The sequence below is a fragment of the Dasypus novemcinctus genome, chromosome 13 (genome assembly GCF_030445035.2).
Source record: "Dasypus novemcinctus isolate mDasNov1 chromosome 13, mDasNov1.1.hap2, whole genome shotgun sequence".
Classification (NCBI taxonomy): Eukaryota; Metazoa; Chordata; class Mammalia; order Cingulata; family Dasypodidae; genus Dasypus; species Dasypus novemcinctus.
Genome location: NC_080685.1, coordinates 95,796,560 through 95,824,358, shown reverse-complemented (window position 1 = coordinate 95,824,358; position 27,799 = coordinate 95,796,560). Strand labels below are relative to the sequence as shown.

General features: G+C 34.5%; 2 protein-coding genes across 4 annotated transcripts in view; both read right to left on the bottom strand.

The window, feature by feature from the left end:
- SYT14 (synaptotagmin 14) overlaps positions 1 to 27,799 on the bottom strand; it is a 274,064-nt gene that overhangs the window by 186,905 nt on the left and 59,360 nt on the right. For all 3 annotated transcript variants that reach the window (XM_004476234.5, XM_023584002.3, XM_071207709.1), the window contains 2 exons: positions 12,170 to 12,334; positions 4,574 to 4,789 (listed from right to left, as the gene is read on the bottom strand). In XM_004476234.5, the coding sequence (XP_004476291.1) occupies positions 4,574 to 4,789; positions 12,170 to 12,334 (381 nt within the window). The remainder of the gene's footprint in view (positions 1 to 4,573; positions 4,790 to 12,169; positions 12,335 to 27,799) is intronic.
- LOC139436352 (uncharacterized) lies at positions 8,892 to 10,063 on the bottom strand. The gene has a single exon (XM_071207769.1). It carries the CDS (start codon positions 10,002 to 10,004, stop codon positions 8,892 to 8,894), a length of 1,113 nt encoding a protein of 370 aa, XP_071063870.1. The 5' UTR covers positions 10,005 to 10,063.

Genomic DNA, 27,799 nt, shown 5'->3' with positions numbered 1-27,799 from the left:
TCTATCATCTCACGCCTATCATTCTAGCTACGTGCTGCCGGACAAGTATCTCAGACAAAAAAACAAAGCAAAACAGCGAGAGATCTATATAGAGTCCTCACAGAAAAACACAGCAATTCTACCAACTCATTTTAAGACTGAAACACAAGTGCTCAGGGCCATTTCCTATGGTTGTATAGTTTGTGCAGTACAAAAAAGTGCTGAGGGGTTACTAAAATTCAGCCTGTGTTGGATTTGCCAAGTCTTGGACCTGAAGGAAGGGATAGATGACTTTTTCTTCTTAAATAGGTGCTACCTGTTCCAGTGAACCTAATTCTTATGGTGTAGTGATTGTTCAAAGGTGGTAGCTATTTTTAATTTGCCTACCTAGTGGTGGTACCTTTATCTAAATTTCATAAATATATCTCATCTTATAGAATAGAGGCAGCCTGCAAAATAGCACTATAAAAGAATTCTACACTATCGGGAACAAATGTTCTTATCACATAAAAAAGATCTTTGAAACATCAAAGATGCAATAAAAAGTCTTCGAAATCAAGTATCCTTCAAATTGGTCATATTATAAATATATATACAATAAAGAATTCTTCAGAGAGGAAAAAACCTGAAATCAAAGAAATAGGTTACCAAAACTCTAAATATCTAAACCATGGAATATATTTAACTTTATTCTCAATCACTAAACAGTTTAGTGTAAAAGGCACCTGGAAAACAGAGAAGTTTTTGTACTTACCCTTCTCACAAAGAAACTGAAGAAACAAAACAGTCTTTATAAAGCAGTTAAAATGCACTTAAAGCAAATACAAAATAAATTTTTATTCTTAAGCAATGAATTATTTTAAAAGTAACATTTAAATAAAAGGAGTAAGGAAATATGCTTATTCCTAATTTTAAAATAACATCAAAATTAATAGCACTGAGTTCCTGATGTAGACATATAATAAAGTGAGTAACCTATGTGTGTCTATATGGGTTATATAGCCTAAGACAGAAGTGATGCTGATATATTTCTTTAATAGCATTTTAACTCACCAAAAAAAAAAAAAATCATGTGATTGAGATAATATAGCTATGCCACAATATGTAACTATAGTGTGGTAATCTCTATGAACTGAGAATGAAAAAAGACATTCTAATAATTTTACACTAAATTTACTATTTCTCTTTTTAAAATTGTATTAACAATAAAATTGTATTAACAAAGAGGCTTATTAAAGCCTCTTCTATATAATACAAAAATAGAAAGTATTAATTAGCATGAATGGAATTTCAAAGGTTGGTCTATTCTACCAATTTAAACGAGATAGCCACAACCTACTAATTGAGTCTGAAATCTTTTTTAAACAAGAGAATTAGAAAACACCCTTAATATCAAGAGCTACATAGTAAAAATAACTTAAAATCGTGAACAAAAGGAATTTGACATGTTATATCATTGTTTATTTTTCCTGGAAAAATTTCTTGTAGGTATCATCCTTTTTTGGTAGTTCCAAAAAAAAAAAAAGAAAAGGAAGATTCATATGGCCACCTAGAGAAGAAAAATGATTAACAAATATACCATCACATTTTCTTATTTTTTCTAGAATATCTGAATCACAATTCCAGATTCATAATACATAAACTCTTCTAATGGGCCTAGTGTAGGGGATAATCATGTATGTAATAGAGATGAGGAGGGTGCTAAAGTAGTGGGAGTTAAACAATGTTAATTTTACAGTGTACTTGACAAAGTATAGTTTTTATAACTTTCTCTGTGATCTTAGGATAAAAGGTACTTATTTGATCTAAAATCTCTTTTTACTTCTATAACGAGTTACCGTGAGGATCAAATATAATAATGTACAAGTATATAAACTATACCACAATAAAAGTTTATTTTAAAAAATGTACTAATGTGTACAGAAGCTAACAGTATCAAGCACACGGCCAAAGCTCAATAAATGGCAACTCTTAGTACTTGTTCACAAAGTTCTCTGTACTGATCTCTACTAATCACTATCCAGACATTCCCTAACCCTCTTTACTCCTACAGATTTATTTCCAACATTGGCTGCTATAAAGCTTCAGATTGATGATGAGAAATGGACTAAAGGTTCCTTATCAGCACTAATGAGGTTAATCACAAATCATGTAGAAATGGACTTTTAAAATATTCTTCCTTCTACTTTAAAATTACCTTTAATTATCTCAACCCACATTAATCAAGCCTGACCTTTATAAACTCATGTGGTGAAAACATGCAGAATAAGGGTCAGAGAGTAAAGACTGAAGTATAACCTACTCTCTTCATCCCTTTACTTAACCTCAGGAAAATGAAACAAGCCCTATGACAAGAATTGTACCCAGTGGTCCCCTTAAGAGATCAGTCACAAAGTGAGCAGTGTTTCTACAGAGAAGAGTCGGCTGTGCCGAGGCACAATCACCTGGTGGAGATCAAATGTGTATGGAGGCAAATCCCCCTCATTCCCACATATAGGCTAGAGGAGGGTTACTACTAGTGGGGGAGGGGGGGAGACGGAGAATACTTGGGTTACAAATCCCTTCAACTACCTCTCTCTCTTGACTCTGTAAGTCAATAGAGTGGAAGCAGTAAGAAAATGTAAGCAGAAAATACACACCTTTTTTTTTTTTAACCACGCACTCTCTCCTTAATGTTTGATCTAACTTTTATCCTTATGACTCTACCAAAATGTTAATTGAATTGAAAGTCAATTAACTGAATTGAAAGTCAACTTGTTAGACAAATTCAAAGGGGCTTGTTTGAATTCTCATCCTCCCCAATCTCTCTGCAGTATATGGTACACACTACCCACCTCCTTTCCTTCTTAAAACTTCTTCCATTCTATTTTTCTCTTCACCTCTTTTACTCTTTCTTCTGTTTCTTTCAGTGACATGCTTAATCTTCCAACCAATAAAAGAAAATGATCATCTGATCTTTTCTCTCCATACATTCTTCTTCATCGATATAATCTATCCTCATGATTTCTATCCTCTAAGCCAGGGATTCTTAACCTTTTTTGTTCCACGGACCTCTTACTAAGTCCACACTATACTGCATATTATTTAATAAATATATCACACCCGCACCAACATGACCCCACAAAAATGTTTTCTTGAATTTCAAATCAAGCTCACGGACCCCTTCTTAAGAACTCCTGCTCCAAGCATATGATCTGAAAGCCTCTCTCCCTAACCCCGTTCCTGATTACAAGTTCTGCAGCCATTATAACTGCTTAAATATCTGACCACACCACATATCTAAAACCACTCATTGTATCTCCTGTTCTCCCCACAGCTAGCAACAAAATAAAATATCCCTCTCTAGATTACCTATTTACATGAATGCCTCCTTCATTCTTCTGATCATACATGCTATAAATCAGTGTCATCTTTGACACATCTTTCCGTCTTTGTAATGTTCCAAATACATTTAGTTCCTAAATTCAGCAAATTCTACCTCCATCATGTCTCTCCTCTCCTCTTGTAGCTACCACTGTAATTCAGATTTTTATTTCTCACTTAGACTACAACAAAACCTTCTTAACTGGTGCCTTTTACTATAGTTTAACTGCTGCTAAATTAGTCTTTCTTGGTTCCTTACTGAAAAATTTTCAGTGAATTCTCACTGGCTACAAATTAAATTAAAACTTCTTAGGGAGGCAGTCCAGGCTTTAGACCTTATCTCTCCAATTTTATCTTCCATTCCCCCACACACATGAAAACCTATGTTGCAAACAAGTAGATTCCTCTCTGCTCTTGAAACATTCCCTACATTTTACCACTTCGTACTCTGGAGTAGACGAAGTCGCTTCTACCTGAAATAATTATTATAGTTATTATGCCATACATTATATATCAAACAAGTAAACAAGTTACTTAAGTGTGGAAATAAACATGCTTTAATTACTGTCAAAACATGTACTTATTTCTCTTAAAGAAAGATGTAAAAACATGTAACATTAGACTTGCAGATTCCACATAGTCTGAGTTCTAAAGTCAATTTCAGCATATAATGCAAAAATCAATTAGAGACAAAAAATAATCCTTGAAAATTCCTTAAATTGCCTTTAGGGGCCAGTGTAATATGGTACTGGCTCTCAATAAATCCATCTCTGTCAGTCTTTCCTGGTATATTAAACAGACCACTGTTTCTTCTGTTGGGTGCCACATTAAGTTATGTGGCTATATTTAGGGGACATGTTTAATGGAAAAGCTTATATTGGTACACTGGAATCATATTCAACACTGTGAGAAAACTGATAGAGGAACTGATTCCCTCTGAAAGAAGAGTAGATTCATGTCTCCAACCTCATGCTTGCTAGAGTATATGTTCATTACGGAATAAGGGCTTGAATTTCCCTGTATTTAAATTACTGAGTGTTCAGTTTGGTGGGGGGTTGGTTTGTTTTGGACTTTAAGTTGAGCCCCTAGTTTTTAATTCGAATAAGTTATATTCCCAGAACTATGAGCTATCTATCTATTGGGCAAGCACAGATGCCAACAATTTTAGGTGCAAACAATCTATTTTCTAATACTAAAATTTCTGATTCAAAAATAAAATAACTTGTCTTACCTTCATCTATTGATGCTTCACTACTGTATCCATCATACTCTGCAGATAGAGGACTGTACTTTTGCCTTGTTTCCCAAGTATAGTTCTTTTGTCTAGAATCTGCCAATGGTAGTCTGGAATTGTGTGTTCTGGATAAGGCCTCATGATATTTACCCAGTGCTTCATCTTCACTTTCAGAAGATGAACCATGTTCATCTTTGTCCATGTATGAATTATCTATTTGGAATGACAGGAAGAGCACATGACATTTACAATGCAATAAAGTAAGATGAAGTTGCAAAAGTTACACATAATACAAATACACACACACACAAACTGACCTTGCAGCTAAAGAAAAATACAATTTTTTAATTTAAGAAGCCCAGGCTTTAGATTGCATGTTTTAATAGAAAAAAGATCAATTTTGTATATTCTAAGAATATAAATAATGTTAGTCACAGGAACTTTTCAACCATATTATAGATAAAGGAAATTGTAGTGCTCATCATCATATAAAATTTTTTCAAATGAAAATAGATTGTCTGGAACACACACAAAAAAAAATGCATTTCATACCAGCACTCAGTGTCTGTCTCTCTCATACCTTAATGCTAAATTTAAAACATTAGGAAAACATAGAAGTTAGTCAAGGAAAGCAATTAGGTTTAAAAAAACAAAAATCAGGTAATGCACAAGTTATAAATGCTAGCTAATACATATAAATCTAACTCAAACCATCAAAATTTGAATTAACAAGAGACAGTTTTGGTTATCATCTTGGACAAAAATCTTTAAACTGACAATTTCCAGTTAGCAGGGTACAGAGAAATGGGAAGACTTATATACTATTGGTGGCATTATAATGGGTATAATCTCTTCTAGAGAGCTTTTTGACAGTATAGATTAAACTTTTAAATCTGCACAGTCTTTGATCCATTTCTAGGATTTTATTAATTTCATTCTAAGAATTCAGTCTAAGAAAATAATTAACAGGTGAGCAAAGATATGCTTAAGATAATTCACTACAGCATTATTCATAATAGAAAAGAGAAAAGCAAAAACGAAATAGCCTAAATGTCCACCAGTGGGCTTTCATTAAATAAATTATGACATACCTATGTAATGACATAGTATGGCGTCATTAAAAATAAGGAGGTGAACTTACAAGTACTGATAGGGAGAAGAAAATCAAAACACTATGTTAAAAGAAAAGAGAAGGCTACAAACTAGTAGATATACTTGTAACCCCATTAAAATATATATGTATGCAGACATATATATTTATACACACACAAAAACATACAGTATGTTTATATATACATGCAAAAATATCTAGAAGTATACAAAACAAACTATTAACATTCATTACCTGTGAAAGGAGGGATTACTAGAAAAATTTTACTTAACTCTACACCTAAATTTCAAACAAAATTTTCAAGTGTATGACTTTTATGATTTTTATAGCACTAGTGACTACCATTTTTAAAAAACATTAACAGTTTGAAACTGCACCATGTTAAGATTCATTTAAACCAAGACACAACCTGCTTAGAATTATAAAAGTAAAGCGATCAGAGCAGTTAAAATTGGTTGGTTCAATCTAATTATTTTTCTCTTTATACTCAGCTGAGATCATTTGTACTACAGGAATCAAGGTTTAAAGTTTGGATGGGGAGGCATAGATTAATTTTAAAATATAGGACAGAATTTGAATGTTAAAAGTAAGGAAGCTTAGATGACATCTAGTCTAAGTTTCACTTCTATAGTTCAGTAAAATAAAGCCTTGAAAAAGGTAAAGCTGTAACCAATATCATATTTTGTATTGTACAATATACACCACCAGACACATGTGGCTATATAAATTTAAACTCAAAATTAATTAAACTTAGAATCCAGTTCCTCAGTGGTATTAACCACATTTCAAGTGCTCAACAGCCACATATGGCCGGCTAATAGCTACTATATCTTAACAATGCAGATATTTTTAGAATTTTCCATTACTGCAGAAAGTACTAGTGTACAGCACTGAGATGATGGCAGAGCCAGCCAGAGAATCTAGGCCTTCAAATTCCCAGTTCAGAGTTTTTAGCACTTTGTGGGATAACATGCTGGTGGGACTTTTAAGACAGAATTAGAGCTCTGTGCCTTTTGTGGAAGAGTAACTAGAAATTCTATGGCCAAACTTCAACTATTACAAAATTTTTCCTAGAGAAGCTCTGCATTCAAAAATAAAGAAGGAAACTCTTCCTCCTTTTTCCATACCTTGTATAACTAGTAACAAGGTATTTATGTATTTTTATTTGTTTTCATTAGCAAGCAGGCTAGTACCTAAAGAAACCAAAAATTTCTCAAATATTCCATAATATAACCCATGCTAAATGTGTTATGTTCCAAAAATTGTTTTAAAGTTGTGTATTAATACCACTGGTGGAGAATTAAAACAAAATTAAAATCCTATATTGCTACTTGTCCTTATTACTAGTGTCCATGGATCAGCTAATCTGTAATTTTCTGGGGGAAAAAAAGTAAACTATTCTACTTTATTTTTTTTTATTTCTTTATTTTTGCTACCACCAAAACTAAAACAGGGCTGTCAAAACCCACTGACTCTGACATTCAAAAATCTGCATTTAGAATAGACTCCAAAATAGACACATTATCAAAAAACTGGAATTTTAAAAAAAAATTAGCTCCTTTATCCTGGATCAGCCTTTACTATATCATTTAAAAACCATTTATACAATTGATAAACAGCAGAAGATCCCTTTTAGGTATGCAGTCTTGTAGCAGAACTGAAACAGTCTTACTTTTATTTATTTCTACTACTACTCAGGTTTTTTTTGTTTATCTAACTTTACAGAAAAATTCCAGATGTATATTTTACAAATAAGTGCAGTGTATACTTTTGGCCTTTTGATGAGATCAGCAATAAAACAGAAATTATTAAGGAATTACCAGAAGTAACTGTTAGCAGTATGAAGCAATACTGCAAACAAAACCAAATAACTGTCAACTGTTTTAAAATTTATCACAGATATTATGGGTAAATACTCTAAATTCTTTTTTGAAATCTTAAATCTATAAAGAGAACTCATGATTAAGAACAGATTGTTTTGTATACTCATTGTAAACATAAAGCAGCCATGTAAAATTCTTAATATATGGCTAAATGAATAAAAATATATATCTTAATGCATGTTAATAAGATCTACTGCCAGCAAGAAAAAATATAAAACATTTCATATAGAATACTATTATGATACATTTGAAGAGTAGCATTGTATAAAAGATTTAGGGAGAAGTTAAAAAACTAGAAAATTTAAAAATCTATCTGTGACAGTTTGAAGTTCTTTCAAGAATCCCAAAAAGAAAAGATTACATTCTTGAACTAATCCATTCCTCTGGGTGTAGGGCCTTTTCGGTGGAATTATATCAACGAGGCATGACTTAGATTGTGTCTCTGCCCTCTTACTGGAGGCTTTGTATAAATGGAGACACACTGAGAGAGACACAGAGAAAGGAAGCCGCCATTTTTTACCCTGTCGTGTGAGAGAGGACTCGAGGATTGTGAGGTGCAAACCTTAAGCATGAAACCCCAAGACACAGAGCCCACAGAGCAGTCCAGGCCTGAAGAGATGAGCCATATGCCCAAGAGCCCACAGCTGAACTTAGGAAGAAAGTACAGCAGCTAAGACTGAGAGAGGAGGTCCAGAAAGAGATAAAGGCTGCCTGGCTGACCACAGCTGAGCTCGGGGACACAGCAGATTCTGGAGGGGAAGGCTGGGACCTCAGCAGAGATGGGCTGCCATCTTTACCACGTGGCAGGACACCAGGATCTTCAGCAGCCGACTTTGGTGACAAAACACATCTGACGGTGCTTTGATCTGGACATTTCAAGGCCTCGGAACTGTAAGCTTTTACCTTAAATAAAATACCATTATAAAAGCCAACTCATTTCTGGTACGTTGCATCAGCAGGCCTGTGGCAAACTAAGACAGCATTTGTAACATGCCACATAAACATCAGATAAAATATGCACATTACTTAAGAACCATGGAGTTTCTGGTTATAAAATAAATGGAAGGTAAGAAAAATTAAGGACACTGAATTGTTGGCCAATTAACTCAGGAACAAGGGGTAATACTTTTCTTGGTGTACAAATAACATGAATGCTCTTGAAATGAGTGAGGAAAAAAACTGAATACTTTGGAAATACTTTAGAACTATCTCTCAGTAAGATTCAAGGAAGTCTTAAATTAGATAAATAGACATGTAAAGGAAATTGGAAGATGTTCCCTAATTTAAAAAAGATTAGAAAATTTGACCACTCACATCAACATTAGGAGACCTCACCTTTTTCTGGTATTATCTTAGAATAGTTTTCATCTTTATTTTTTGCTTTTCCTTTCTTGGCAAATATGGCTTCATTTTTCATTGTCTTTATGTCTCCTTTTATTTTGTAGTATTTTGTTTGATTTATTTGTTCTTTGTTTTTTTCATGCAACCTATCTTTCGAATTAGTTGATGATGCTGGATGTACCTCTTCTTTTGTAATAGGTTTTTGTATCATATGTCTACCGTTTGTCGAAATATCTTTTGAAGAAAACTTATTTCCTGAACATGCTTTCCCTTTTAATCCTTTACTTTTAATATGATGTTCATCTTTCTTTAAATGATCAGAATGACCGAAATCAATGAGATGTTTATTTTTATTGAAATGCCCCATTTTCTCTTGTTCTCTTCCCAAAAAGACATGCTGAGATTTAGTATCTTCTTCTAGTTTACGGTAATCTGTAGCAACATATTTCTTTTGTCTGTGTAGTATTTTTATTCCACTGGTTTTCTCTTGATTTCCTTTCATTTCTAAATATTTTACCTCCTGTAAAACATTCTTACCATTAGCAGAGATTCCTGATCCAATTATTTTACACCTGTCAGTACTTTCAAGTTCTTGACAAGCAGATCCAGCCCACATATTCTGATTGAGAACTGATGGCCCCCCATCACTCGCACGGCCTTTAAAAGAATCATCGGCATTACCAGTTTCATGATATTTTGATAGAGTCTGCTGCCTATCGTTAATATGTTTAAATATTCCTTTTTCATGCCTATTTTGATCTTGTTTTTGTGAAACTGAAGTATTATGACAATTTATTTGTTTTGTTCTGTGCTCTAAATTGGACTGTGCTTTTTGACAATTAGAGTCTTTGGAGACTTCTGGTAATGTGATATTTTCTTGTTTAGAAGTTTCTCTAGCATCTTCTACTACAGAGTTTTCATCTTCTGGGTGAAAGCCATTTATCACACTTGTTACCTGTGCAGTAACTGAGTCAGATAAAGCATGGCTGACCTCCCCGACAGCCGTGGTCAAGTCCTCCACAGCACTGCTGATTGTGTCCACCAGAGAAGACACCGAAGGGAGATTCTGCTGAAAATTTTTGAAAAATGCCATTTTCTAATTCTTTATTCCTAAAAGATGAAATAATGGAATGTTCTCTTCTCAAATTATCAAACACTTTGAAACTTGAATTTAACACTTACTTAAACGTTGCTATTCATCAGCTCAATATTAGTATTTCACATAGCGGCTTGTAATCTTTTAGTAAATACATTATGTATTGGAAGAAGTATGTTGATGTAAAGACTCTTCCGGAAAAAAAAATCAAATCACTTGGTTTAAATGTAATGACATTTTCCCCACTCCACAGCTATCATAATAGCAGCAAGAAAATAGTTTCCCTCAAATACTATTGTTTATACCTGCAAAGAAGAAGTATAAAAAGGATTTTTATTATGTACTTTAGTTTCTTTATTAATAGTCTATATTGGGGAACTATTATATCTTATTATCATACACTACCAATTTCATTTTAAATTAAAATATTAAGAGGAAAAGATAACTCATTAAAGAGGAACCAAATGGGAAAACATAAATTTTGTGAAGAGTCTGGAAGAGGGGAGGGCAGAGGAAAAACCACATGTTGAATGGCTCTTACATGGAAGCCACTGTGATTTATAAATTTTATCTTACTGAATCTTCCAATAATTCCAGGATATAGATATTAAATTCTTACTTAATAAACAGAAAAAAAAACAAGGCTCAGAAAAACTAAGAAGGCCCTCAACATCCTTTCAAGGGAACCTCAAAGTCAAAACTATTTTTATACTACTACCAAGGCAATACTTAAATTTTTACTCTCATTTGCTCATGAGTGAACACTAAGATTTTCCAGACGCTACATGGCAGGGTGAATTCAGAAGTAGCTATGAGAATCCAGCTATTATCTTTTACAACAGACATTTAAAATATTTGCAAAAAAAAAGTATAACAATGCCAATTTTCTCATCATTTTTGGTTTTGGAAAAAACAAAATATTTGGCTTTATTTACAAAGTTACTTACATTAATATTTAATAGTTTATTTTTTATTATAAAAATATCTTTAAATTTTTCTCAATTGTAACTTCAAATATGGTAAATATCAATAGATATAAGCCACATAAACAAAAGCCCTTTGAGGTCCTCAATCTGTAAGAGTGTAAAGGGATTTTTGGGAATGACCCTGAATGAGAATGAGAATTTCTGCATGATAATTTCTGAATCAGAGAATTATTGGAGGTGACTAAAAGAGATCTCTTTTAATCAGCTCATTCTACAAAAATGAACAGAATGTAAGACAGGGATGATGTACGAGAAACAATGGACTTAATCATATCAAAATCATATAAAGTACTATAGTTCCTTTCCCAAAAGTCAAAGATCTTTGGGGCTATCACCTTTTAAGTTATCAGAAGTAAAAGAAAAGCATCTCTCCAACATATATACATAAGAAGAAAAGTTTTATGGTTACTTTGCTATTGTTCCTCAGAATCCTTCTAAATTAATACCTTGCTTTTAATAATTCTCAACTTGCTCATACTATCATTTATATAAGCCAGTTTTCAGAAATAGCAGAGAAAGAACTCTTATTATAATTAAAAGAATAACGTCAAGGAAAACTTTTCCATAAAAGAAAGAACAATATCAAAGCCCTCATAATGATGGCATCTAGTAAAACTAATATTTAAATTGTATAATGCCTATGGTGCCAAAGGAGGGCATGGAACACTACTTTTTATAATTAAACTCTATCAACACTACTTTTTAAAAGTAAATTGGAAAAGCCACGTTATCCAAATTATATATCAGGTGAGACTTTAAGAGCAGGTAAAGAAAGAGGGTCATCATTTTCAAAAGTCCTTTAGGGACAGGGTGAAAAAGCTCTCCAGGTTATCTTGACAACGGATTTAAGGCATACAAAGCATCAAGCTACTTCCTTCTTCCTAAGGCTTATCTGTTCATATTACAGGCTCAAAAGCATACATTATATATGAAAAATTAAAATGTAATTATGACAGTAGACAATCTTTATGCAATACATTAGCAATTAGTGGACAACAAGAGGATAATTGAACATTAGTTACAATAGATCTTTTACACTTACAAGATAGTAGCTCAAATTTTCATATACTATATATTTATTATGTTTTATTGCATATATTTTTAAACCAAATAAAAAATATAAGAGCAGAAATAAAAAACAAACAAGAGGAAGCAGAGCAGTGACACGATACTTACAAATTTTATCTTGCGAATTCTTCCTTGCATTGCATCCTGAACCAAGATCTGGAAACCCGCCAACATTTTCAAAACAGAACTTCTTATTAATATAGAGAAAAAGGAGCAGCATCAAGATAATAAACACCCCAACAGCTGACAAAAATCCAACTGCCTCTGGTGATACTAGAGAGAAAAAAGTCACAGCTGTAAGCATTTATTTTTTTAAAGCTACAAATAAAAAGGAAACCCCACAAATATGTTAGATTACTGCAGTATTAAAAACATATTTTTGATTGTTACAATTTTAAATAGTTCAGTTTATAAGAAAAATAAACTGTACAGTTTAATGGTGGTTGTTGAATTCATTCAACAGCATTCATTAAAATCTAACAGTTTCCCTAGAAATTATGTTGGAAAAAGTAGTCTTAAAAGAAAGACAGAAGTCTATAAAATAAGCAGTTATTGTATGTTTGATGCATTGAAGAATATTACAAAAAATTTAACAAGAATTAGAAAGACTATTTGCCATGAAATGGTATATTGCTTAATCAAACTCATGAGAAACTGCATTATTATTTTCTCTAAAAGCATCAATGGCCCTTACTTACTAAATAAATTCTGTATTCTCTAACCTGGCTTTCAACACTCCAGCCTTTCTTTTCATTGTTACACTCCAGTCAAATGATTCCACTCCCTGGAAGCAGACTTGGCCCAGTGGTTAGGGTGTCCGCCTACTACATGGGAGGTCCACGGTTCAAACCCCGGCCTCCTTGACCCGTGTGGAGCTGGCCCACGCGCATCGCTGATAAGCGTAAGAAGTGCCCTGCCACGCAAGGGTGTCCCTGCGTATGGGAGCCCCATGGGCAAGGAGTGCACCCTGTAAAGAGAGCCGCCCAGCACAAAAGAAAGTGCAGCCTGCCCAGGAATGGTGCCCCACACTCGGAGAGTTGACGCAGCAAGATGACACAACAAAAAAAGAAATTACAGATTCCCGGTGCCTCTGATAAGGATAGAAGCAGTCACAGAAGAATATGAAATGAATGGACACAGAGAACAGATAACTGGGGGAAGGGGGGGGAGAAATAAATAAAAAAATAAAAAAGATTCTACTCCCTGCCTTAGAATCAGCGACCTGCACTTCCATACTACTTGATTTTGTTCATCCTCTTGCCCTTGCCTAGAATGCCTAGTCTTCCCTCTACCATAGGTCACTCATTCACTCAACCAACAAATATTTTTGGAGCATCAACCAGGCAGTAGGTGTCGGGATACACACAGTTCCTGTCCTCCACGAAGACGCTAGTGAAGGCAGTTATAATACAGTGCAGTAAAGGCAATGGTGGGAAGCCCAGGGGCTATGCACACCACAGCAACTTAATCCAGTGCTGAGGCATGGGTAAGCTTTTCTGGAAGGTATGCCCTCTCTGGTGATAGTGTAAGAAACAGTCAGAATTAGCCAAGTCAGAACTATTCAGGCAGAAGAAACTGCATATGTAAAGGCGCAGAGACAGGAGATCACTGTATTTCCAGAAACTGAGCAAAACTTTATTATAAAGAGCTACCAGATACATAAGTCTCAGAGAAAAGACTGAAGTCACCCAGGGAGAACAGAGTGAAAAGAGACAGAATCTTCATCTCCAGTTCACAGCTGTTCTCTCCTTCCTTTCAATGTTGGCATTATATGCCACTCCACCAGTCATTTGGAGTTAAACAGGAAACTAAATTTTTGTGTCCTCATGGCCTTACATATAATACTCAAGTATTAGCTGAGTATGAATCCTTAGCCTTAAACACCCCCTAAAACCTACAATTTATCCTTTCTTCATCCCTCAAGCAGCACTAAACTGCCATCTCCTCCAAGATTCTTTCTCTGATCAGAAGAGCTGTTGGGAACTAGCATCTAACTCATTTGTTAAAAATGAAATCACCAACTGGTCAATGGTAAGTGCTTCATTATTTGTGAAAGTTAAGCCTCCAAGACACAGAACTGAACAGGACATCACAGTCTTCTCAAAGCTGCGTTAACAGTGTTATGGTAGAGATGGAGCAGAGAGGGATATCACAGGGGAGGGGCAATGAGAGGGGAGGGAACGGTGGGCATGCCATGGGTTGTATCCGGGTATCAGGCAGGTGCTGAGGGACAGATCGTGCTGCTAGAATCAAGTTACACCCAAACATCAGTCCTATCCGTGGCATTCTCAGGTTGGAGCATGGACAAGGAAGAAAACAATCTTTTAATAAAAGAAGTCATGTCACATGTCGTAAAAAACAGTGGTGTGCATGAATTCTAAAAGACGAGGTAAAAATAAGAACAGAAGAAATATCATCAGCATCACTAGTAGCCAGGAAGGTGGAGCAGGACCGAATCTGCTGGGAAGCAGCGGAAGGAAGCAGTACTTCAATATTACATTCTAAACAGCAAACATACATAGAAACTTCCCTGTTATCCCAGGTACAAACACCTTTGGAAATTTGACTCCTTAAGAGGCCTCACAAAATTAGGTATTAAGCAGCCTAAAAATCTCCCTTTTCTTGAAGACCAGGTGAGAGGGAAAAACCGTGCTTACTTCATTTAAGAAAGAAATGAGAAAGCTAGTATTGCTAATAACAATAGCAACAAACACATATAGCACATATGATGTGCGATTCACTATTCTAAGCAGTTCACATATATTAACACATTTAATATTCACAATGGCCCTATTATTATCCCCAGAGATATTAAACTATGTGCCCAGCTACCAAGTAGGAAGAGTCAGAATTCAAACCCCACCAAGCTCCATAGCCTGTTTTTTTCTTTTTTTTTTAGACTTATTTATTTTTCTCCCCTTTCCCCGCATTGTCTGCTCTGTGTCCATTCGCTGTGTGTTCTTCTGCATCCGCTTGCATTATCTGGCAGAACTGGGAAACTGCATTTCATTTTGTTGTTGTTGTTGTGTCATCCTGCTGCGTCAGCTCTCCATGTGTGTGGCACCACCTGGGCGGGCTGCACTTTTTTCACGCAGGACAGCTCTCCTTGTGGGATGCACTCCTTGAGCGTGGGGCACCCCTACTTGCGGGTGCCCCTGCATGGCATGGCACTCCTTGCATGCGGCAGCACTGCACGTGGGCCAGCTCACCACACAGGTCAGGAGGCCCTGGAGATAGAACCCTGGACCCTCCATATGGTAGACGGACGCTCTATCAGTTGAGCCACATCCGCTTCCCCACAGTCTGTTTTTTAACCACTGCTCTGCTTCTCCTCCCGCCTTCTCTCCTTGTCTGTTCTTATCCCTTGCCTCAAGCCTTAGTTCATCTCCTTTCTTTACATTTTTAACCTAACTTAGCAGGAAAGAACAACTATAAATAAGGATAATGTAACAGAGTATGTACTATAACTGAGGTATGAATATAAAGCATTACTGGAACACAAAGAAGAAACACTACCTGGGGAAGTTACAAAGGGCTTCGGAAGGGAGATAACACTTGTGCAGGGCTTGAAAGATTAATAGAAACTCTATAAACAATAAATGGGCAGATGAAATTTCATGGCAGAGACCCAGAAACAAAATGAACAAGAGTCATGACTATGACAACCTCTATACACACCTGGCATCGAATAGACATTGTGAGAATTAATGGATGTATGTTCAAAAAAGATAAAAAATATACCAGAGGAGGTGAGACTAGAAATGAAAGTGGGGTCCAAATTGTGAAAGAAACTTTAATGCCATTCTCAAGATTTTATACTTGGGAAGCAACATGATTACAGGTTTGTCTCATAGAATTATAATGCTGAAAACAATTAGAAAACTGGAATACAGCAGGGAGTGAATGGTGGCAAGAAGTCAACTTGAGACAGCTGAAAAGTGCCCAGCAAATTACAAAGTTCTTAAACTAAGTAGCAGCAGTGGTTAAAAAAAAAAGAGGAGTGAATTCCAGAGTACTTTGTTCAATCGAGACTGATAATGCCTTGATCAACAAGATGTATAGGATGAGGAAGAAGAGACAGAAAAGATAATTTCAAAGTTTCTACCTTGAATGAGTGGGTGAATAGTAATACCATTAACAATAATGAAAAATGCAAGGGGAAATACAAACTGAGCACAGGGAAAGGGGGCATGGGGAAGGGTAAAGAAAAAGGAGAGACACAGATAATAAGTTCAGTTTTGACAAGTTACATCAGAAATACCAGGAAATATTTAATGCCAGTGCCTAGTAAAGAGCAGGAAACCTGAATGTGGTACTCTGGTGAAGGTCAGGTTAGTTATAAAAGATAATGGGAGCTTTCCCTATTCCATGAGAAAGATTTCATAATACTTCACTCACTAAATACATATCAAACTGGCAAATGATATACAGTGCTAGGCTTTCTTAATGGTAAATCTCTTACATTACAAAATTTTAGATAAACAAATGTGTAACTTTGGACAAATTTTTAAAAAACTCTTTCCCCACTAGGAAAAGATGAAAGAGGCCTGATATAAATACACTACCGACACAACTTCCTTTTTATTACCCATTTTCTGACTAAATGACCATTTCCCCCATTCAATGTAAATATTTTACGTATTTAAAAATTAAAAAGTATAATATGGTTGTGGCCAAGAAATGTAGTAATAAATTTTCTAATGTTGTAAATTAATTTTCTAACAGAAAATAGTAAAAAGATTCAGACTTCTATTTGTCATCCTTAGCTCAGAACTGAAATATTTATTACTTCAAATGATGTGATGATACCAGAAGTTGGCTATTAATAATTCTAAATATAAAAATTTTGATAAATCCTAGCTGTGCATAAAACTGCAATTAAAAAACACACTGAAATTAAACTAAAGACATGAATGCCTTACACCTACAATAAATGATTAAATAAAATTACACTAATTTAGGCCTCATTGATATAAAATATATTTTCACTGCATATAAGATCAAAATTTCTCCCTAAAATGCTATCTATTCAAAGAATCTGCATATAAAGTCATTCTGCATAAGTATTTCTGAAATTATGGTTAATTTACACATAAACCCATTCTTTTTAAGCATTCTATATCATCCACTATAGACACATCAGTGGTATTTAAAATACAGATTAATTCTTAAGAGGGAACTTCAAAATTCCTATCAGCATACAGTGATTAAACATAATATATATATTTGAAGAACTGAATCTAACTAATTTAACAATAACTTAAAATTCACTTATGTTTCACTTTCACAGAATCCAAATTTGCAAAATTCTAATGTTTTCTCAAAATAAATATATGAATTATAAAAATGGAATAATAATTTTTCCCATTCCAGAGACTTTTGCAAACTATTTTAAAATTAGTTTTAGGATTATGCTTAGAAACCAAAATCATAATACACCTTTTTATATCATATGAAAAGTTAATAAAATAAATAAGAATTTGAAAATTACAGATATTCTACATAACAATAAGCTTGATAGTATTAGTGGTACTCAACAAAGAATTAAGCTGTCTGTGAGCTATATGAATTATCTAAAAGCAATACTGCAAAGTGATGAAGGGCACAAAGTATCTCATTAGAAAAGACAGTTTAGTTTGCCTGAGGTTAATGATTATTTATGTTATATAAACTGAACTGGCTTTACTAGTTCTTTTTATTCTGTATATAGAAATGAATATATTTACAAAAAAAGACAAACTTTTTTTAAAAACAATACCACTGTTGTCAAAATTCAAGACTAAATAATAGTAGTCAAATTCATTTTAACTTCTGATGTACTGGCCATTGAAAGAAAATGATAAAACTATAGTCTTATAAAATACAAAGAAAAAGTAAATACATCTGAGTAGGAAAGTCTTAGAGAATTCACTTAAATTTCATTTTAGAGTTTGTCATAAAAAACATTTTCTATATTACTTTTATGAGAAAAATACTAGGATACACATAAATAATTAAGTATGAATATTTGGCACTGAGTCGCAGGAAATAGTTATTTATTAAACTCTAATATTTTAGTGTTTATTCATTTGCACCACAATAATACTCAACATTAAATAAAAGGCATTTCTATGAAAACAAATTCATTAGAACTTCTAAAATAGACTTTATGAAACCTACATTTTAAATGCAAAATTAAACAAAAAGTACCTAAGCTTTTTAATTTTTCCTTAATTTTTAATCTTTCCTTAAAAAAGAGAGAGAGGTGGGCTAAAAAGAAAGAACTTACTGTTTGCAATGTAAGAGCTGTACTGCTCATTTGTCCTGCTGGGTATGAAATGCTTGTCCCCTCGCCACATGTCATGGATACTTTAATAATTCATTTAATAGATGCAATTCTATCTCTTGACCAAAATACGAACTATGTAAGAAATCAACTTGCATCTTAAAAGAAATATGTGTTTTCTATTTGAAAGCCCTATATATATTTTTTAATCAGAAAAATTCCACAATTTGTTTTTCTTTGGTTTAGATGTAAAGTAGAAAATTAATTAGCGATTCCAAGAAACAATGTAGGAGGATAAAGATTAATTTGATAGGTTTAAATTTCCTTTTGCAACATCTCAGTTACCTCCACAAATAAAATCCTCCTTAAACATTTTATATAATGATATAAATAATGAAAATTGGAAAAATAACATAAATATCAAAGAAAGGAATATAATAATACATAACTTTTAATTCTTGGGTTTTATAAAATAATCCATTAAAAAAAGAGCATTTACTGATAAGCGATATAACTCACTGCTGAGAAACTTAAAGGGCCAAGTGACAACAGTGGTGTGGGAAGTTGCCTCAGAGTTGAGAAATAAAACTGACTCCCTGAATGAAACAGTTTCCAGGCCAGGTTGATGCAACAATGCTACCCAACTTGTTTCACATGGTAAATCATCAATAAACTTTACTTACACTGAGTATAAGTACCATATAGTAAATTGAAATTCCATTCAAATATCATAACAAATAAATACAAAATCAATCTTGAAAAATATTGGGAAAAAAAGAAAATTCAAAGATTTATTAAGTTTAGAAAACTAAATACTTAACATACTTTACCATATTAATAATAATATACTTCGTGTATTTACATAATGTATTTAAACCAAATACTTGTAGTATTACCAAACATTCTCTGGAGGAGATATCTCTTCAGAAACACTTTTCATTTGAAGCTTCAAAATTACAATTACAATTAAGTTTAGACTAAGACAGATTTATTTTCCTGGCAAATCTCCCCTAAAGCAAAGCAAAGTCATTCTTTTGAAATATAAATTAGGGCTAACTGCCTCAAAAATTTTTTACTGCCTATTCAGTGTGCATGAATTCCTCAAAAATATCTGAATGAGTGCTAGGGATAATATCTGAGGCCACTTACTCCTTGTTTGCTTTTTTGTTGATTCTTTGCTCTTCCTTTTCAGTTACCTCTTCATTGCTGAGTAAGATTCTGAAAATTTGTCCCCAATTGCAGGAGAATCTTCTAGTTAAAGCCAATTTGTAATGTCAGTTTCAGATATGCTCGTTTCAGGACTAATTCATATCTATCAAAATTCTGATAAATTAAAGCAGTTTCTTTCAAATCTTTTAAAGAGATACCACCTTCAACCTGAATTTTAACATGTCAGCTAGTTGCCCTCTTAAAAGTGATTAAACCATTCTTTGCTCACCCTTAAAACATTTCTCCCCTAGACCTGTTTAGTTTAGAACTGTGCTGAAAACATTGCATGGTTCAAGGGCATATGGCTTCACTGGGTCTGAGCGCATATTCATGCTATCAAAAGTCTTTAAAATTTACAGCATATCATATTTTCTTATCACTACTAAATAAACAAGTCCAGCATGTTTTAGTGATAAAAATCACAACATCATATTGTGCTCCTATGAGACTACAGCATTTTGAATGTTAAGGACCATTCACTCACATTCCCAACTCAAAACGTGGAGCTTCATTTGCTGTGATGTCTTCCTACCTTTTTTGTTGGTTTAATACATGTATAAGATATAGTGAAAGCAAAAATATTTGAAATTTTAAAGAAAAACTACATCCAAGAGTGTAGAGCTTTGCAGATGGGATACCTTCACTCTCATCTCAGTTGCAGAGTTACTGAGCAACCATCGAATAAGCCTGGCAGTGATGAAGCAGAATTTAAATGGAAAGCTGTTTGAATCTTGACCCTTAGATGTCATAAATGCAAATTTTAAATCATTAAAGTAGGGCCTAATTTCAATAGGAAATGTTTTATAAAATAAGGGAGTAGTGCTGCAAGTTAAGGGTCACTTGAAACCAAATGAGCATCTGAAAAACAGCAGAAGAAAGAATGTGTCGATCAAAAAGAGCAACTGAGTAATGGAATGATGAAATTTAGAAAGAAATTTGGTGGTGCACGATGAAACAACTTTAGGACTGTCCATTTTAACTGGCTATTTAGGGAGATAGTATGTAATTTAATAATGATACTTTTACAATTTAAATAGATAAAAATAAAATAAAAATTTTGCTGAAATTTAAAAAATAAAACAAATGCTTTTTGCAGGTATCATCATGCTACTCCTAGGGAATAAGTGTTCTCTTTTCTATCAGTGGAAAAGTATGAGAAGTACTAATTGTACATTAATTTATTAAATAAATACTAAGAATAAGAATGCAACTCTGAACAAAACAAATGTGGCCCCTGAATTCATGGACCTAATAAGATACAACACCTAACCCGGATTTGGAGAGCAGAGAAAGCTTCCTGGAGCTAAACTGAAATAAGATGACTTAGTAAGATTAATCTGGAAGAAAGAAGAGGAAGGGAGTAAAGCAAAAGAAAGAAAGAGTATTTAAGGTCAAAAGGCCCAGAGGCAAGAGAGAATGGTACCTAAAGGAAAAAGAGTAATAGCTACAGCATAAACAACGGGAAAAGCAGCAGAGGACAGTGAAAATTGTTAAGGAGTTTGAGCTTTATGCTCAGCTCCTCTGCCATCTCCACAAGGCCAACTGTAGACTATCAGGTGTACAGCTTGTTTCTCTTCCCAGGGTCTTCTCTCTTTCCTCATGACCAAGCTCCTCTGTGTGCTTACTTCCTGGGGCTTCAGCTCAAAACTCCAACCCCGCTTCTCAGCAGAGCAGTTTGTCTGTGATTCCCACCCACCAAGGGGTAGGGATGCAATAGCCTGCTGATGTGGCCCAATCAAAGCCTTAATCATTATTTGATCAAGTGAAAGTAAAACCTCTGAATCCAATACACTCTACTATGACCAGAGAAAAAGACCAGTTTACAAACATAATCTAATATTTCTTTGTGGAATTCATCAATAATATCAAACTGCTACATCACCTAACAAATTTAGATTATTCATTGATTTTATGAATACATAAAAAGGCAGCAGTCCATATACATGCTTTACCAAATGATCCTCTTCCAAGTAAATGAAATATGGATTGTGGATTAAATGCCACATGCTAATTATTTTTCAAGAACCACCACAATAGTTGCATATGTGATTGAGTGTTGAGACAGAGAGATAACAGAGAGATAGATAGGTAGACAGAAAGAAAATATACGAAAGGATGTAAGATTGTATACAAGACTCAATGACTCAGAATCTGCTTAAAGAGAAGCACTCCATAGAACCGTGTTATTTAAAACCTTTAACAACTATCTGAATGAAGGAATTGAGAATAAGTTCATTAATTTTGCAGAAGGTCCTAGGAACACTAGCTTGGGCATGAGACCTCAGCGTATTAAGGAAACAATACATCAAAACAAAATGAAGTTCTACATGGTTAACTACAAGGTTACTACCCCACCAGAAGCCAAACACTGATAAAGGTTAATGAAAATATCTGCTCAGTAAAATGTGGCAAAAAAAAAAAAAAAAAAGATTTTAAATAATGATACAAGTCAAATAAAAATCAGCACTGATATTATACTATCAAATTCTTCTTAAAGCAGCTATGGTCTCTAACTTCAAAATAAAACTAAAAACAGTAAGAAGCTTCAGAGAAGAGCAATTAAATTCATCAAACGAAAATAAAAAGTTCCTATACCAAATATGAAAATATATTATATTGCAGAAAAACAGTAAAAAGATATATAAATTTTCAATATATACAGATCATATAGATAACTTACTACAAAATCTATCTTTAGAAAAAACAGATAATGATCTACAATGATATCCATAAATTTGATTACAGAAATGCTATTTAAATGTAAGGATTAAAAATGACAACAGGCTACCAAAAAAGGATAGAGAAGTGGGACATACGGAAATCCCCTATATTTTTATGTAACATTTATGTATTCTAAGTATCTATAAAAAATAAAAATAAGAAAGTATATAAAAAAGGAAAAAAAGGATAGAGGAATATAAAACTTAGGGGATTGAGATTAACAACTGGCTTGAGAGAAAGGCGAAAAAGATCCTATTTTAAACAAGTCTCAAATGGCTAAAGTTATTGTAATAAAAATATTTAGAAATTACATACCCATTGAGGAATTTTGAGAATTTTCAAAATAAGGAAACAAATAAGTGGTGATAGATGATAATTAATTAGGTAACAACTATAGGAAATCCAATGGCTCAAAAAAAAATTTTTTTTAAAGAAGAGGATAGATTTGAATCTATTTCACACTAAGGAACAAATTAAAAAGAAACTAATAGAAAAATAGCATTTGTTACTTATAAAGGAAAAAGAATTAACACAATTTTTTTATTAGTAAGGATCTGGTATTATTTAATGAACAGTTTAGAAGGGACACTAGTTTGAAAGTCATAGTAGAGCAAAAGAAAGGGTTTAGATACCATATCCTTCCCTTCATAGAAACTTTTATTTTTTATTTTTTTAAAGATTTATTTATTTCTCCCGCCTTCCCCCCCCACCCCGGTTGTCTGTTCTCTGTGTCTATTTGCTGCGTCTTCTTTGCCCGCTTCTGGTATTGTCAGCAGCATGGGAATCTGTGTTTCTTTTTGTTGCGCCATCTTGCTGTGTCAGCTCTCCGTGTGTGTGGCGCCATTCCTGGGCAGGCTGCACTTTCTTTCGCGCTGGGCGGCTCTCCTTACGCATAGAAACTTTTGTAAGACTACTAGATTCCACAATTTTTTGAGGGGCAGGGTTGTGTGGAGCAACTGTGCTGCTGGGTGTGTGAGCTTCTCTAAATAAAGTTCTAGGTCCAGGCTGGTGTGAATACCTAAAGGCCAAGTCAGGATTTTTACCACTATGATCACTAAGTTAAAGAGAATGAGTCCACTCCTCTTGCCTCTTACTCTTTTGGCACCAGACTCCTTCAAATCATTTGAAAATTATTTCCCACATTCTTGCCCTTCTCTGCATGTGAAGGTATTCTTCCACCCAGCAGTTAAAGTTTCAAAGCAGTAAAGGAAGAAAAATATTTCTGAGAACTAGATTCCAATCAACTTTGTTACTTCTTAGAGTGTAATTTTGGGCAAGTCACTATTCAGTTAAATGGGTGGGTGAAAAATAACTGACCAAGTGGACCACAAGTTGACCACATTATTCTCTCTCTTTAGGGTGAAAATATCAAGGGGTTAGAGGTATAAACTACTACAGCAATTCCTTTGTACATATTAGATGCAAATAGTCTTACAATTAAAAGAAGGGAATCAGAGTCCTCTGAAAATCACCATTGAAAAACAGAGAGAGCTTTTACTGGTTGTCTAGAATAAATTACTGATCATTCCCATATCAAGGAAGTCATTTCTAAGGCAGAGTTGCTAATTTATAAGAGGTGTTATAATGTTTCCGTCCAGTCCCAGGTTCTTACGTCACTCCAGATCTTACTGGATTAAACTGCCCTTCTCTGCTTCCCTTCCCTTTTCACTTGACACTACAGATTCTTCTTAACTTTGCAGAACTTTCTCTGATATGGCCTCTCCTAGAAAGGCTTCTCTGACATTAAGGCTGGGTTAGAGGCCATGGATCAAACCTGCCAGTTTCCTTGTCTGCCTCTCCTGAGAGCTCCCTGGTGTCAGGTACTCTCAAACACAGTCCATTCCCTCCCTAATGCCTAACCCAGCTACCAGTCTAGGACAGTGCTCAGTAAGTATTCATTTTAGTAAACTAGGAGCTATTTTGTTTTATAAAAAATTTATAATCTATGCTCAAAAAATTAAAACTCAGATATTTTACTTAGAAATTCTAACACCGCTAAGGAGTATAATGTAATGGTTTACGGGAGCATGTTACAAAGCACTGACAGCAAATGAGTGAGCAGCAACAGTTTTCCAGAACAGTATTATTTTTGACAAGTTAGGTGATAACTGATCAATGTCCTGTTCTCACTCTAGAAATGCATCTATTTTTCAGGGCCTAGAGGGCCTCTATGAGGGGGAAAACGAATTCAGGCATAGCAGTGATCAGTCCATTTTTTAGGTCCTGGTACACAGAAGCCAAATTTGAATGGGATAGGATATAGAAACAACTTTCAAATTTTACACTGGAGAAAACTCCTCCGAACAGTATGATGTTAACAGAATGTCATATTACGAAACCTATATTCCTGATACTAGAGTACTTGAAAAGCTGAAATAGCCATTAAAGAGTGATTAATGAGCACAGAATTAAAACTAAAGGGAGGAAAATGCTCTACCAGACATCAAGAATAATTTTAGAGCTAGAGTAATTAAAACAAAGTGATATTGCATAGGGTTAGACATTGAACCAATAAAATAGAATGGACTGTCCAGAAAAGACTTGTGCATGTATGGTTACTCAGTTGGCTGCAAAGCAATGAAGGAAGAGAGGGGAAGGAAAGAAAGAAAAATGAATTCTAACAATAGAACTGTGGTCCCACAAAACCTAAATTTTAACTACATATAGGATGATGGAACAAAAAATGAAAAAAGATGGCAGAAAGCTTTGACAATTTAACTTGCTTATTAAAATTGGGTTTATACTCAAATTTTACATTGACAATACTTTTAAATGTTCTAATTGCTTATCTATCTTTTATATGTGATGAAAAATCATCACTGATAAGTTGAATTTTTAAAACAATATGAATTGAAATGAAGATATACATTTATCTTGCTTAAATAAAACTTGTATCTTGAATATTTAAAGCACCAAAGACTTCAGTGTTAAATTTAATCAGCAGATAATCACTATGCTCAGCGTATGCTCTTTCCTAAACAGATTTTTTAATTAACCATTAGATGGCACCATCTATCTACTAGTCATCCTAACTCTGTACTAAACTCTCATCTTCCCCCACATGCTTAAAAAGCAATGTTAAACATATGAATATAATATGATGAATACAGATGAATATAATATACATTAACTTTTACCATTGTCAAAATTTGTTTTAAACTGAAGAATATTTATCTAACTACAATCAGAAACGTTAAAACTTGAAATAAGTTATGCCATACAGAAATCAAGCTTGGGTTTCTAGGATAACCATTCACAAATTATAAATAGAGAATGCCTTTTCTTAAGCTAATTCTAAGATACAACTAATTTCCTAATTTTCTTTCTTAATAAATTTACTTTTTATATCTTTTCATTCACAAACATAGACTGGCAAGTTTCTAATTCTACTCAGTGATCACATTTCTGTCTCCTACTGAGCTAATTTTAATTTCATCTTGTTTCCCAGTCTCTATCTTGAAATCCTCAGCTCCAGATTTTTGTACAGTCCATTTACATATCAAAAATGACCCCATTCTGATCATCACTTTTCCACTGTCAGTTAAGACAAAGTAATGGATTAGATTTACACTACCACCTGAGGCTACTGGAAAAAAATAAAAGCAGACAAAATATATGAAGATAGTAAACATCAGGTAACAAAGGCTAGTGATCAAAGCAAAGAAGAAAAAAAAAATGCAGTGAGCCTAACGGTTACTGTTACAAGCTTATTGTCTGGAAGAAATTCCAGACTGCGGGCAGAGAGGCAGAACCCAAGCAGAGTCCAGGGGTATCCCTGAGTTGAGAAGATGAACCTGGGAGTTCAAAGAAACCAAGGCTAAAATTCACATGGCTTAGTAACGGAGAATGAAAGTTGCAGAGAGAGAACTCAGGATATCTGCAATGAATAAACCCATGAGTAAGCAGCTGAGTCCTACTCAGGACATTCATGGGAGGAACCTATCAATGGCTGGGAAAAGAACCCCCTCCCCCTAAAATGAGGATTGGAGGAAAAAGTGACTAAATCTCACACAGGGCAAGAGCTACCAGCTGGAATGAAAACCCTCCAATTCCAGGTGTTATGGACTAGAGCCCTAAGACGTATCTAACCTCAGAAATAGAGAAAAATTAACTGACTAAATGTTGGCCCAGTCCTACATAACAAAGCTTAAAAAGCAAGACCTAAAAGGAAGACAGTAGTTCTAAGTAACGCAACCTATTCCAGAAAAATGCTCAAGAAATGAAAATAATAAAATTCAAGCAAGGGAAACATTACAATGTCTGGCATCCAACAAATAATTACGAGGAATACAAAAAAGAATAAAGATCTATAATCAATAAACCAATCGAAACTGACTCAGGAGCCTTCGAGGAAGATGACATTGGAGTTGGCGGGCAGGGCTCAACTCTCTTATAAAAACAAGGGGGAAAGGCAAAAAGCTGTCTGAGTGACCTGCTGTGGGGTCTTCACACCAGAAGAGGACTATGCCTGGGAAAAACCCACAGCTCACTGTGGCCAACAAAGGAGAACGGGCATGTTCCCCCCTGAAAGGAGTGAGAGCAGCGGAAGGCAGAGAGTGGTTTCCCTTGGGCGAGTCTGGCCAGTAGAGCCCATATTAAATTTCAGTTCTGGCCAGACCAGAATCACCAGCAAGTGGAGGGTGAGACACCTCTGTGGAAAGGATCACTGAGGAGAGCCATCTACTGGCAGGCTGGGAAAAGCAGTAAGTGAAAAAGCTTTTTAAGAGTCTCTCATGTCCAGGCACTCCTAAATCTGGTCTGTGACCCAAGAGGGGGTCCCTGGCTGTTTTGAGAACTTACGCTGGCAATCTTAAAGATTTAGAATAAGCTGAACCAAAAATCAAAGAAGAGCCATGAAACAAAACCATAGGTAAGAGAGAGGGAAATTGACAGAGTAAATTTACCAACATAATCAGATGCCTGGACATCAGCAAAAAATTACAGGCCATACTAAGAAACTGTGGCCAAGCCAAAGGATCAAATCAAAAATCCTGAGGAGACACAGGATTTAAGATAACTAATCAATGACGTTCAGACAAATCTAAATCAATTCAAGGAGTTGAAAGAAAATATGGCTAAAGAGATAAAGGATATTAAGAAAACACTGGGTGAATATAAAGAACAATCTGAAAGCCTGCAAACAAAAGTAACAGAGCTTATGGCAATGAAAGGCATACTGGATAAGATTAAAAATACATTAGAGGCATATAACAGCATGTTTGAATTGGCAGAGAATGGAATTACGGAATTGGAGGAGAGAGCATCTGACCTTGAAAAGACAGGAGAACTGAAAAAAAAAATGGAAAAAATGGAACAGTGTCTCAGGTAAATGAATGACAACATGAAATGCACAAATATACATGTTATAGGTGTCACATAAGGGGAAGAAAATGGAAAAGGGACAGAAAGAATTATTTCCGGAACTAAGGACAGAACACTTATGAAAGACATAAATATCAATGTCCAAGATTAATTAGATCCAGAGTAGGGAGAGTGAAGGTGACACCTCAGTGTCCTGAAAGGACTGGCCTGGATGCCAGACA